The sequence below is a fragment of the Nanorana parkeri genome, unplaced genomic scaffold (genome assembly GCF_000935625.1).
Source record: "Nanorana parkeri isolate BGI_ZX_2015 unplaced genomic scaffold, ASM93562v1 scaffold715, whole genome shotgun sequence".
NCBI classification, from domain to species: Eukaryota; Metazoa; Chordata; class Amphibia; order Anura; family Dicroglossidae; genus Nanorana; species Nanorana parkeri.
Genome location: NW_017306983.1, coordinates 434,795 through 448,787, shown reverse-complemented (window position 1 = coordinate 448,787; position 13,993 = coordinate 434,795). Strand labels below are relative to the sequence as shown.

The following is a 13,993-nucleotide window of genomic DNA, read 5'->3' as shown; positions in this document are numbered from 1 at the left end:
CCAGTCAGCGCTGGCAGATCGGAGAGGGGAATCCAGCCCCTCCCCCTGTCACGGCAGAGAGCTGTGACAGGATCGAGAGGTGAGGGAACCCGGTATGTGTTCGCTCACCTCCCGATCTACTGAGCCGACCTGTGACAGTCTCATTGTCACAGGTCGGCTAGAACTATGAGGTGAGTGGAAATCACTCATCTCATAGTTCTCCTTTAAAGTATTATACAGGGGGGTGGATGTGTGTTTTCTGTTGCAGTCTTGCTTAACCTGAGGGATCGTTTATCATTTATCTGGCCAGCCATGCACTGGCTGAATACTGCTTGCACGACATATTGGCTACTAGATGGAGTCAAGTACTATAGGAATTTCCTAGGCTCCATCTACTGTCCAGAATGCCATGCGAATGGTATTCATCCAGTGTACTGCTGAGCTGAGGTTTTCTTAATCATCCCCTTAATGTGATCACTGGATTAAACAAAAATACAGCTTAGAGTGACACTAAACTCAGGAGTTAAATCTTAATAATTCAGGTACTTGAATGCATTTTTAACACAAATGTATCTTATTTGTGTATCACTCGCCTGTGGATCCTCAAATCATCTCAATATTTGCTGACACTGTCCTTCCTTCTGGAGCGTGGCTACTTTTGTTCCCCATGGTCCCTGTGCGTGTTGTAAAGTAGCCACCGCTCAAAGCTCGCTCCTGTGATGGACTACAATCTCATGTTTAGTTAGCTAATTTGTACTGAGTTTTCTGTTGCAGTCTTGCTTAACCTGAGGGATCGTTTATCATTTATCTGGCCAGCCATGCACTGGCTGAATACTGCTTGCACGACATATTGGCTACTAGATGGAGTCAAGTACTATAGGAATTTCCTAGGCTCCATCTACTGTCCAGAATGCCATGCGAATGGTATTCATCCAGTGTACTGCTGAGCTGAGGTTTTCTTAATCATCCCCTTAATGTGATCACTGGATTAAACAAAAATACAGCTTAGAGTGACACTAAACTCAGGAGTTAAATCTTAATAATTCAGGTACTTGAATGCATTTTTAACACAAATGTATCTTATTTGTGTATCACTCGCCTGTGGATCCTCAAATCATCTCAATATTTGCTGACACTGTCCTTCCTTCTGGAGCGTGGCTACTTTTGTTCCCCATGGTCCCTGTGCGTGTTGTAAAGTAGCCACCGCTCAAAGCTCGCTCCTGTGATGGACTACAATCTCATGTTTAGTTAGCTAATTTGTACTGAGTTTGTAGTCCATCACAGGAGTGAGCTTGGAGCAGTGGCGACTTTACAACACACACAGGGACCATGGGGAACAAAAGTAGCCACGCTCCAGAAGGAAGGACAGTGTCAGCACATATTGAGATGATTTGAGGATCCACAGGCGAGTGATACACAAATAAGATACATTTGTGTTAATAATTCAGGTACTTGAATGCATTTTTAGGATTTAAAGGGAACCTGGGCAATACAGAAGAAAAGAATATGATTAAGAAAATGCATGATCAGAGCTCATATTGAGTAAAATGTTCTGGTCATAAAGCTCTTTGGATCCAGGAATACAGGATGCTAGATTATATGTCAATTTTACATTTATTATCAATAGTGGAGTTTGGGATTTGAGGTTAACCATTTCATGACCAGGAGTCAATGATGCCCATGCCAAAAAAGCATTCCCCCTTTTTTTCCCACTGTAAATTGCATCTGACAATTACAGAATTAAACAGACAAACAATGCCAACTTTATGCTGCAGAACTATCTGCAGACTGAAGGCTCATTTTGTCAACGAAGCCTCCAGCCTGCATGTGATCTCGGTCATAGCCGACATAATGTCCACATTATCAAGAACCACTCCTGATCGTCAGTGAGGACTAGAGCTGTGAGTGAGTACCAGAATTGAGAACCAGAAGCTGTGCAAAGTGTCAGTTGGTGGTTCATAAAGGGAGGATGTTTATTAATGTATTCTCAGCACAGGGCACATTGCTAAGGAATGGTAATGCACAGCTTGTTGGCAGGAATGAGTTAAACTTTCTTCTAAATTGCTCCAGAATAATATATTGATTTGTACTGAAAGACTATTAACACCAAGGCTGTACACTCTGTATCTTGCAGAAGCTGAGTATATATGGGGACCTGGAATATGCAAATGAGCAGAAACTACACAAGTACTCTCCTGCCTCTCTAGTGGTCGTTCATGGAGTTCCACAGGAAAATGAAGAAGCCGGTCCTTTACCTACAAAGGTAGACTTGGCCAAGTCTGCCATATAACCAGCCATGCAGCCTTCAACGATCTCTTCCTGTCGTCATGTGCAAGGGGCGCTCCATAGCGCTATGGAATCCTAGAGAAACTACGAACTTCTATAAACTCTCCATCAGATTGACAGCTTCCGTGTGGTGTGTGGGAAACCGGGATCTCTGGTCTGGGTTATATATTCCTATCTAGGATTGGATCTAATTTCATAGCTAGTCTTTTGCATAATTTTGCTGCTGGGTGGATGTTCTCCTGATTTCGCTTCCTGATCTGCTTGACTGTAAACCTCTTCTTATCCAATAGGGGGTTGTACTGATACACCTTTTTGTATCTGCTTTGCTATCCTCTCCTACATGACACATAAGTCTGGATGAAACCCAGCAAATCTGTTCCTGTCACACTGTTACATTCACTGAGCACTTTGTGTTTGTTTACATGGGAATTTGTGAACTTTTACAAAGGAACCAGTGACCTGCAACACCCTTGCCTGTATGATTGCTGCCAGAAATCAACAGGGCATCAAATGCAATGCATCATTGTTAATGAGCCTGCAAATGCCCTTATAAATGCAGTTTATTCAGTTTATTTAGTGTAAGGATGGCTTTTACATTTTTAGCATAGGATCTTTGAGTAAGAAGGATTGATGATCTTTGAATTGCACAGACACTTTCTTTGGTATTTAAATGTTCGCTTTAAGTGCATGTTCAGCCTAAACTAGTTTTTAGTTTTGATAGAGTGGAAAGGAATAGAACCTCTGCTATCTCAGGCTTCCTTAGAGAGCTTTCCCCTCATTTCCTGTCAACAGTTGCACCAGGCAGGAAGTGAGGCAAAATCTACAACAGAGAAATGGGCAGCAATAAAAGCTGAGGGAGGTTCTAGCATTTCCCTACTCATTGGGGGAAACAATGATCATTTTTGCTGTTTGGATATTTTTTCCTTCACTTTCGGTGACACTGCTGTTGCTAGGCCAGTAAGTGAGGGAACATTCTTTAAGGGAGCCCTGTACAGCAGTAAAAAAAACAAAGGTTCTAACCCTTCCCCACTCCCAAAAAAAGTTTTGGCTCGATCTACACTTTGACAGGTCTCTCCGGTAAATGTCAAATACTTCTTTACCTGTTAAAAAAAAAAAGTCAAATACTTATGTGCGCTTAGCAAGCAGAGGAACACCATGCAGAATTGTTGGTTGCTTACTTGACTTGGCTCCCTTTATTCCTCTGAGGAGTACAGGGGGTCGCAACCATGCAAGATTAATTTTTTTGAATCTCGGTATTTCAGGACCGCCTGGTGGCTGCCAATTCTGCTTCAACTTTTTTTGCTCAGGGCTTGCTACTCCTCCTGGAACTCCTGGAAGTTCCGATAAAGTGAAGCTGGTGTGGGACATAGTCCTTGTAAAAAGCATGGCCAGTCAACATCCATCTCCTTTCGCTGATTTTTGTTGCTGATTTCTTCTTTTTTTTTTTTTTCTCGATTTTCTTCCACTGCAGAGAATTTTATGACACTTTTCTCTTCATTGTAGACGGCGGTTTTGTTTTTGGTTTTTGCAGTTGCACACGTAAAACCCTCTGTGCACTGCTCTGACCTGTTAGTGCAGCATGGTACGCTTTGAATGTTACTGTACCAGATTGCCCTTTTGTACTGAAAAACTTTTTGACAGATTGTAATTTAAAATGCATCTTGATGTCCTAACTTTATCCTGGTGAAGTGCTTCATATACAGCTCCTTTAGAAAAACAAGATCATTTTCTGGAAAACATGGTGGATTGTTAATGGTCTTGCCCATGTGTAGTACATAAATATGTCTTTTTCTATGTAACCGGCAACACTTTTTTTTTAGCAGGTCAGATGTTCTAAAAACAACAAAAAAAAGCTCTCCATTGGTTGGGCATTCTTGACCTTGTTGTTCTACAAATGCCTCACCTTGGTTATCCATCTCTGCTTGCTGTAAGGTATTGGTGTCCAACTCTGTTCACAAAGGCCAAAATTCATCTCTAAATTTAGGAATTCTGCAGTCAACAGCATGTAATGATTTTAGTGAGGTGTATATAACTAAAAAGTATCATTGTTTTGCCTGTTTGCGGCCTCTTTTTACTGGAGTTGGACAGCTGAGCCTTACGTTATCCCTGTTAGAGGACCAAGTTATAAGATGTCCAGTGATGTAACACAAAATATCTTAAAGGATGAAAATCTACAACCACTACTAACGGATTTATTAAATAATTTGGTAATGAGGGTCTAATTTGTTTACAAGGGGTCTGAAGTGTAATCATACCATTTTCCTGTAATAAATAATTACAAACTCTGACACGTTCTTAGTGAGAATTTATTTATCCTCTCCAGTGTTAAAATCAAGGAGTCGGAAGCGGCAAGTATATCACTACTACTGTATTTGTTTTAATGCATCATAAAAGGTACCAGTTCCAGACTGGACATTGTCAAACACAACTGTAGACCAGCCCAGCTTTTGCTGTTGCCCACCCCTCAGTTGGATTGCCAATGGAAGTCCTGAAGGTTTAAGACTTCCTTTGTCCCTCAATGGAAAGAAAAAAATTAGGATTTTTCCCTGTAATCCTTTTCTTGGTGTCCATTGAAGGACACATGTCCCACTCTGCTCTGTATATGATCATGCTCTCTGCACTGCTTGCTACAAAACTGAGGCATGCTGGGAGTATTCGGGTTATCCTAAGCTGGCCTACAGTTTTTTTTAGTTTGCAAGTGGCCAATCCACCTGTAGGCAACACTATAACCTAAAAGTTTAAGACTTCCAGTGTCCCCCAATGGACTCCAAGTAAAGTATATTTTAGTGGTGAGGTCTAAATTCCTATTTTAGTGGTCTGTTGTGCTTTAGCTTGCCACTGTCATTCTAACACTAATCTGTGGTTCAGACCAAAATATTGTCAGGGTAGCAGGTGCCAGAAGCAAATTTGCATATTGTTTTTTTTTGGAATGTAAAAAACAAATTGCTATGCAAATATACATTAGAAATCTGATCCGCTCTGTCACTGCTCACATCTCTCTCATGCTCTTGTTCTCTCAGATGATAACTTGGACCAGAGTTCCAGGAAGCACTAAACTGATACTAAATTTACTTTTGTTATAATCATAGGCTTAGCATTTTTGTCTATAACTACACCCTCTGCATGGGGCCAAGAGCACCTATAATGTATGGTTTGATTACTTCTGCTTGAATGTAAATTGGTCTCTTAAAAAAAATCTGAACTGATTGAAATATTGAAGCTGTTGTCCCCACCCTCATCCCTCATTCCCTAAGGCTGGGTTCACACCTAGGCGTATTGAATATTCGCGGTAAAAAAACCGCGCAACAAACGCCCGTTTCCGAGGGCTACTTGGCTGTATCCCAATGGAAACGCGAGACCAAAACGCCCCAAAGAAGTACATGTACTTCTTTGGGCGTAGGCCGTTTTGTATCGCGTTCGGATGGGCGGAAATACGGCAAGGTGTGAACCAGACCCATTGAGTACAATGGGATTTAGATGTTTGAGCGCTTTGTAGAGCGTTCGTCGAGCTTGAACACGCTACAGAACGCTCAGGTGTGAACCAGGCCTAAATCCTAGTTGCCTCCTGGCTGTAATGCTGACCCAACCAAGTCACCATAATCTTCTCAATCTCCGCAAAATCAGTAATCCTTATTTACATACTACTACTGGGCTAGTGAAGCAAGTGAGCCGACATGATAGCCAGGCAACTAGCATCTTTAGGAGAGGTGAGCAATGGCAGCCTCAATGTTTCTGTTCGGACAGGTTTCCATTACAGATACATGCAGAAAGGCCTTTCCTTATTATTTTAAATCTAGCCCGTACCTACACAGCACATGCTTAGAGGTGTTTTACATGTTACAGGCTATACTCTGATATCAGTGAGGTATTATTGTCTTTGCGACTAGATTCAAGAAGAAGTTCTGAGTAAATTACCCCAATCACACTTATGAGAATTCTCTATTGAAAGCAGTGGGACTATCACCTAATTTGAGAGCAACAGAGATGGAAGAACTCCAGAGGAACTTTACCTCCTTCATCCCAGATCTACCTCGGTATAGATTGGTGTTCTTTATTTCATTATTGCCAATAGACGGGGAGTACTACATTCCTGAAGACGAAGCTGAAAAGCAATATTCAAACATATATTGTGGCTTCCTATTTTGGCAGTCTGCATAGCTGCCTCTTGGCAAGTCCCTAATGATTATTTGGTATCAAATGAAGCGTGTAATCGGACATTTCCCCACTGGAGGGAACGTTCAGCTCAGGTCATTATCTGTGTAACAAGCAGGTGACTAATTGTGTACATCAGTGTCAGGTCCCCTCAGCTACAAAGTTGTCAGTGTTTGGCTGGTCTCTTGGTAACTGGAATCAGGGCTGGTTCTGAGTAATAACTTTGTGAGAGTGAACACAGGCGCACAGTGCACACTTGTGGAGTGAAAAAGTTTGCCTACAACTGGATTTGAAATTAAACCGTCATAGACAATGAACCGGACCTACCCAAAGGTGAGAAAATAAATAATGGCGTTGTGTAATTTAACCCTACATGCTGGATTATTTTTTATAAAATGATTACAACAATATAAAGCAAATGTGTCATAAGAGACATATGGGGGCTGCCATCGCTACTTCTCAAATGTGTTTGGATGTCTCCAGTTCTCAGTACTTTGAGTCACTGACCCGAAACCAGAATGTGCCCCAATGAAAGTCAGCGTAAAGTCAAAGCTCCTGATCTGCATACATGTCGTAGCGCAGTGACTCAGAAAGTACTGAAGCCAGGGGATCATCGTAACGGCCTGGCAACTAAGGAGAGATTGGTAATAACAGCTGATTGCCTGAAATTTTCCAAACCATCACACTTCTCTGTTACTGGTCTGCTCTGGTTGGATGTGTCCCTTACTGAACCTGTCGAAATGTCAGATGGCTGATACAGGTATGTATTAGTTACTGGTATCTTTGTTCATTTTCATTATTTAAACATAATGTTTAGCCAAAACTTTGAGGAAAGGTTAGAACCTGTCCGGTTCTTAACCCTTTATGACCAAATTTTTTTGCCAGCTAATATGCCCAGGTCAAGTGTAGCAGAGTCCAATAACTGAACTGTATGGCTAATGTTTCAGTTTGACATTGGGTCTGAGAACTAGGGACACACGCAGTTCCACATTCCTATTTCTGTGCTGTAGGTTTAATCGATGTTCTCATGGGGCAGAGTATTTTTGATGTGGACTTAAAATGTCTTATTGGGGGTCAAAAAGTGGTTAATACTAAATATGGTAAAGCAAAAAAAAAAGGAGCACTCTTCTCCAATACAGAGGGGAAAAAACGTATAAGGGCAAAGTAGGCTAAAGGTTCTTATTCAAAAATGTGCAACTTGATCTTTATAATCTCTGCTACCACATTTTGGGGTTTAAGTACAGTTGTGCTCAAAAGTTTGCATACCCTTGCACAAATCGTGAATTTTTGGCATTGATATTGAAATTGTGACTGATCATGCCATGTCTTTTATTTAAAGATTTAATTATATGAAGCCATTTATTATCACATAGTTGTTTGGCTCCTTTTTAAATCCTAATGATAACAGAAATCACCCAAATGGCCCTGATCGAAAGTTTACATACCCTGGAATGTTTGGCCTTGTTACAGACACACAAGGTGACACACACAGGTTAAAATGGCAATTAAAGGTTCATTTCCCACATCTGTGACTTTTTAAATTGCAATTAGTGTCGTGTTTTTAAATATTCAATGAGTTTGTTAGCTCACGTGGGTGCACTGAGCAGACAAGAAGACATGTCCACCCACACAAAATTCATTTAGTTTTGTTTAGTTTAAATTCGGATTTTGTGTTATTTCGTTTTTCCGGATTCGGGTCCTGAAAGTCAATTCGTTTTGGGATTGAGACAAAATTCGTCAGTGGTAGTCTGTACGAACTTTCGCTTTCTTATCATTTTCGTTTTGTTGCAGCAAAGTGCAATAATTTTTTTTTTTTTAAACATGTTTTTTTATTTACTTTGCTGCACCGAAAATCCGTCCACAAACGAAAATCGTACAGACTACCGCTAACGAATTTCGTCCAAAATTTTGTTTTCGGAAATTCGGATTCGTTTATATTTCTGTTATTAGGAAATTTGGATACATCCGCATCTCCGAATAACGAAAGTTCGTCAGAAAAACTTTTGTTTTCTGAAACGAATCGCACATGTCTATAGGCAAGATACTGAGCCATGAGGGAGCAGAAAAGAAGTGTCAAAAGACCTGCGTAACCAGGTAATGGAACTTTATAAAGATGGAAAAGGATATAAAAAGATATCCAAAGCTTTGAAAATGCCAGTCAGTCCTGTTCAATCACTTATTAAGAAGTGGAAAATTCAGGGATTTCTTGATACCAAGTCAAGGTCAGGTAGACCAAGAAAGATTGCAGCCACAACTGCCAGAAGAATTGTTTGGGATGCAAAGAAAAACCCACAGGTAACCTCAGGAGAAATGCAGGCTGCTCTGGATAAAGACGGTGTTTTTGTTTCATGGAGCACAATACGACAATACTTGAACAAAAATTAGCTGCATGGTTGAGTTGCCAGAAAGAAGCCCTTAATGTGCCAATACCACAAACAAAAGTCCGGTTACAATATGCCCAACAACACCTTGACACGCCTTACAGCTTCTGGCACACTAATTTCGGTGAAGAGACCACAATTGAGCTTTATGGTCACTCACAACCGTAAGTACTATGTTTGGAGAGGGAAGGCATTTTGCCAAGACAAATGGGCAGCTATACCACCTGCAAGAATTCGGGGCCTCATGGACAACTATTATAAAAGACTGCACCCTGTCGTGATGGCACAAATAGTGGCACTGGCATTAGCAAGAAGCAAAAGGAAAAACATGGGGGGCAGTAACGGCCTTGACATCCGGGGCACTAGGCAAGAGATGCTGAGCAAGTGCCCAGCACTATCAACGTCCATGGACTGCTGACCCAATTACAGTCCTAATCTCTAAAAGCTTGAGGGGGATCTGACTTTTTATTTCTTAATCATGTCCAACCAATGGATTTTTTTGGCCTTAACGTTTGCTTCTGAGTTAGGAGCTGTCTGCCTTGTCCAGGTTCAGACCTGCGCTGTAAGATGGGAGCTAAAGAAAGAAAATCTGAATATAATTGTTAGGAAAAAGATTTCAGTAACCTTAATAAGTAAAGCCATTGGTTCTGGCGGGAAGGGGTGGAGTCCATTCTTTCTCTGAAATGGAGAACCCTTTAATGTAAAACTCCAGTTCTGTTGCCAAAAAGTATATATACACATTTATCTATTGCAAGTAGGAAAGTGGACATATATTCTTACAGTTCAACCTTACACGTTCATCAACGCAAGCTCCTGCAGAGTAGGAACCAAAACCTTATCAAGCAAGCTTTAAATTGGGTAACAGAAGGAAACATCTTCTTCCTGACCCTTAATGGCAATCAGATCAATCCCTGGGTCAGTCATCTACTATGTAGTTCTATGATTGTTGATCTGTTAAAAGAAAAACAAATCAGTGGTTTTAAACTGGTGGGTCACATGACCTAAAAGTGGGTCGCTGCGTGAATTCCAGTGTACTAGGTGAGAGTCTCCACCTCCCCCTAGCACCGCACTGTCAGTTCTCGCGCTGAGCAGCCATTCAAAATATGCAGCCTGGTGCCAGGTGTCAGCTTGTGGTGGGTGGGCTGGGGATATTGCCGCGAGGAAGCTCCATCCATACGTGCATTGCTTACAGCTCCCTCATGTGCAGAGATGCCTGGACTGGTGTCATAATAAACAGATATCACATTGCACACCAGACCGGAATCCCACTGTAGCATGTAGAAGGGCGCTGGGATGAAATGGTCACCCACACACCAAAGTCCAATTCATAATTCCGTCTTTTTATTGACCGCAAATACACATGGCATCACAAGTATGAGCAACGTTTTGGAACCTACTGTGGTCCCTTCATCGGGCAAATAACATAGTGATCTATATGAAACGTTGCTCATACTTGTGATGCCATGTGTATCTGTCGTCATAAAAGGACGTATTGATGCATTGGACCTTGACTTTGGTGTCCGGGTGGCCATCTGTTCTAGGTTTGGACTGGTGTGATGTCACATTCTGACTCTGGGAGCTCTACAAGCAATGCACATATAGGCTTTTCTAGCTGTCATATATACTGTTATATATCAATTTCTAAATATTTGTTTTCTACAGCATTATTCATAAATATATACATTATATATAAGTTGTCCTTCCTAGAAGGAACTGCATTGAAAGATCTGAGCTCATGTAGCATTTGCTTGTTTACTTTATATAACTCAGATAAACTGGTTCAACCTGAACTCTAAATGAGACGCTGCCAGAGTAAATTGCAGTAACTGCCTGAAGCCCAGTTAAACCTTTGCTTTGCTAGATGGTGCCAGTTGATTCCATTAGAAGGATACGAAAAGTGTTACATAAGGCTTGTATTAATTCTATGGTAATATCCTGCCTTCTTGGTTTTGCTTGGGCTAGTGCTGGCCTAGATGGGAGCTTCTCAGTTCTTAGTGGTTGCTTTATGTCAAAAAGTGAGTTATCTCATCATGTCAGATTAACCTAAATGTCCTACCTTGGTGACACCATAAAAATGGTTCTAATCTGGGCTGTAGCTCTCCTACTTGGCAAATCAAGAACAATTTTATCTATTGGGCCCCCTCTTTATTTAGTACAGGTATTTATGTAGCACCATTAATTTACACAGTGCATTACGTACTATTCACATACATCAGCCCTTGCTTTCAAGGAGCTTACAATCTAAGTCCCCTGTCTCATGTGCACACATACTTAGTTTCTAGCATATCTTTGGAGTGTAGGAGCAAATCCACACAAGCACAGAGACAACATGCAAACTCTGTGCAGACAGTGTCCTTGAACCTAGAACCAGGGACCTCAGTGCTGGAAGGCAGAGGTGCTAACCACTAAGCCACGGTCTATTTTTCCATGACACATCCTCAGGTACATCTAGGAACATTTTTTTTGTGGAACATCATTCAAATTAAACGTTTCACCCATAAATCACCCCACAAATCGTCTTTGATTAGGCCATTGAAAGACTTAGAAAAAGGTGATTATTTCCTCATGCATGATTTTAAGTAGCTTAACATTGTTGAGTTTAAAACTACATAAAATTCTACAAACAGAATTATGGGAGCCTTAGCAGACTAAAATTTGAACCAAAGGGACTCTAAAATACAGGAATATAATTGGAAATGTTCATGATGGCCAGACATAAGACCTAGAGAGGCTTTCTGTGACCACCATGAACCCTACCCACCCATGCTGGTACTATCTGTGAAACAAATATCTTAATTTGAAACCATGCAATCACATACATATTGGGCCTTTTTTTTTTACAAATGAAAACTTAACTCCAAATCAATAGTTTTTTTTTGGGGGGTGTTGCACAGAGTGGGGAAGAGTTACGATTTCTACCAGGTTTTAATTCTCACTGAAACCCCATCAGGGGGATTTTCCGTCTCTAGGCAGAAATAAAACCTTGACATAACATCTAACCCCTCCATGCTTTATCTGAAATGAAATGATTGATCAGAAATTGGCCTTTAAAATGTGATTTGTAGTTGTTAACCTTTAAGGTAAGAACAGAAATTGACTCGGCTCCTTCCCCAGCCAGCAAGCCTGAGAAGCATGCTATACCCTCCCCATACAGCAGGCCTGGGAGCTAAGGACCTTTGGGCTCACATCCTCTATAGACAAAGCCTGGGGGGGAAAAAAAGACTGGATCCCTCATACACAGAGCTTGGGAAGAAAGGAACCTTCTAGAAGGTCTCCCCCATATATTTATCCCTTCACCAGCTTGCATCATTAGCAATAACCCCTCAATGATTGGCCAGGCTATAATAAATATTTATAAACTACAATGCTGTATCTTCTAACTCTATCCACTGGAAAACATTCCCAGAAGGGGGCAGAAGCAAACAATGTCCTAGGTTTAGGGAAAACCCAAAGAACCCAGATAAAGTAAACAATCAGAGCTCAGGCTGGCTACAGCCTAACTGCCAACATTAAATTTGGACTAGGGACCTTCCAGCCAGGGCCGGATTAAGAGCATCATGGGCCCGGGGCTGTCATCAGAAGAATGGTAAGCAGGAGACATGGCTCTCTAATTAGGTGGCTGCTTGCTCCTTGCTGGGGCCCTACAAGGCACCTAATATGCCTGATTAGAGAGCCACTGGCGCCCCTGACTGTGCTCAGCCCAGCTGGCCCAGAATTTAATCGGGCATACCGAGGCGATCCTATTTAGAGTGGTGGGTTGGTGCTCCAGTAGCTCCTATGTTAATCCAGCCCTGCTTCCAGCTCATGGCAGGGTCCCTTCACTAATATAAATTGTAACACACAGTTTGCATTTAGTGTATTCTCATCTGTGTTCATTCTTCTAGAGAAGTATGGATGCCACCTCGTTTGGTTCCACAGTGACAATGATCTCCAGAGAAGAGAAAGGTAATAGGACGGGACGTTGCCAATCTTTTCTCCTTCCTTGCCTTCATCTGTCTTTCCTGTGTCCTGCTATTTGCTGTTCTGTTTTATTTCCAGACTTGTGTTGCGGCTGTACCAGACGTTGTGTGTGTATAATAGCCATCATTCTACTCATTCTGACGATTGCTGCTGCTGCCATTGCGTGTACAGTTGTTTTTGCCCTCCCTTCAAAAACGCCAGGTAACTTGCATACATAATAATAGAAATAATAATTATGTCTAGAGGAACGATAATCAATAATTAAGATAGTTCCTCTGTTTGTGTGCAGAGAGTCGCTTCTGTGTCACATCAGATAATTACACGGGATTCCTGTGTAATGATAGAATCACGTGCCTGCTGCCATCGCAGGTCTGTAACTCTGCTAGTGACTGTGGAAGTGGGGAGGATGAAGATACTTCTATATGCAGTAAGTACAACCCTAGCATTGTGATAAGAGTTTAACTATGGGCAAAATCAGAAATCACATATTTGATGCAGTCAGTCAATAGCACCCACCAGCACCAGCACTACCACTATGATATAGTGATGCCAGTAAATCCATTAGTTTTCCACTTATTGTAACAGACCAAGCTGTCCAGCAAATTGAGTGGTTGCAGGGGTTGGGAAAATCCATACAACAATGATCAGCTTTTATTCATATGGTTTAAACCTGCCCCCCCCCTCCCCCCTTGAAAAAAAAATGCTGCTGCAACTTCTTGAATAGTATTTGCTTGAGTTGTTTAATGGTTGTGTTTTTAAGCCAATTTAAGCTACAAGTCCATTTAAGACTTCAGTGTCCACAAGGTGTCAACGCTGGTGTGTAATTCACTGCAGACTAAAGTGTTGTCACCCAATTACAGAAGGAGGTAGGAATAGCTGATCTACTGGCAGGCAGAAAACTATGTTACTGGGAGACTCAGAGAAACAGAACTGCTATGTTAGTAAGAGACTGTATCATACAATATGTATTTTTTTAATTTGCACATTGTTAGGCTATTCAAACAGTTTTTGCTAAATGCTCGCCAGCGTGAGTCTAACAAAATGGAACTGTACTACTGCTGCATGCCAACTCCCATGCAGGAAGAATGTAAACACTAGACTGGGGAGGTTAGTTGAAGTGATATAGCATCATAAAGAAACTTAGGCTGAAACATAACAGTGTAGACACATTAAGAAGGGAAAAACTAAGGTGAAAGAAGAAGAGAATATGGAGGAGGAGGGAGGAAAAGACAGGG

At 41.4% G+C, this 13,993-nt stretch overlaps 2 protein-coding genes across 2 annotated transcripts in view; both read left to right on the top strand.

Moving 5' to 3' along the window:
- Positions 1–2,574, top strand: part of TMEM59 (transmembrane protein 59) — a 9,852-nt gene extending 7,278 nt beyond the window's left edge. Inside the window, exon 8 of the mRNA XM_018563987.1 lies at positions 2,114–2,574. Coding sequence (XP_018419489.1) covers positions 2,114–2,269 — 156 coding nt within the window. The 3' untranslated portion in view covers positions 2,270–2,574. The remainder of the gene's footprint in view (positions 1–2,113) is intronic.
- Positions 2,575–6,729: 4,155 nt separating this feature from the next.
- Positions 6,730–13,993, top strand: part of LDLRAD1 (low density lipoprotein receptor class A domain containing 1) — a 9,770-nt gene continuing 2,506 nt past the window's right edge. The window contains exons 1-4 of the mRNA XM_018563977.1: positions 6,730–6,750; positions 12,683–12,743; positions 12,837–12,959; positions 13,048–13,185. Of these exons, the coding sequence (XP_018419479.1) occupies positions 6,730–6,750; positions 12,683–12,743; positions 12,837–12,959; positions 13,048–13,185 (343 nt within the window). The remainder of the gene's footprint in view (positions 6,751–12,682; positions 12,744–12,836; positions 12,960–13,047; positions 13,186–13,993) is intronic.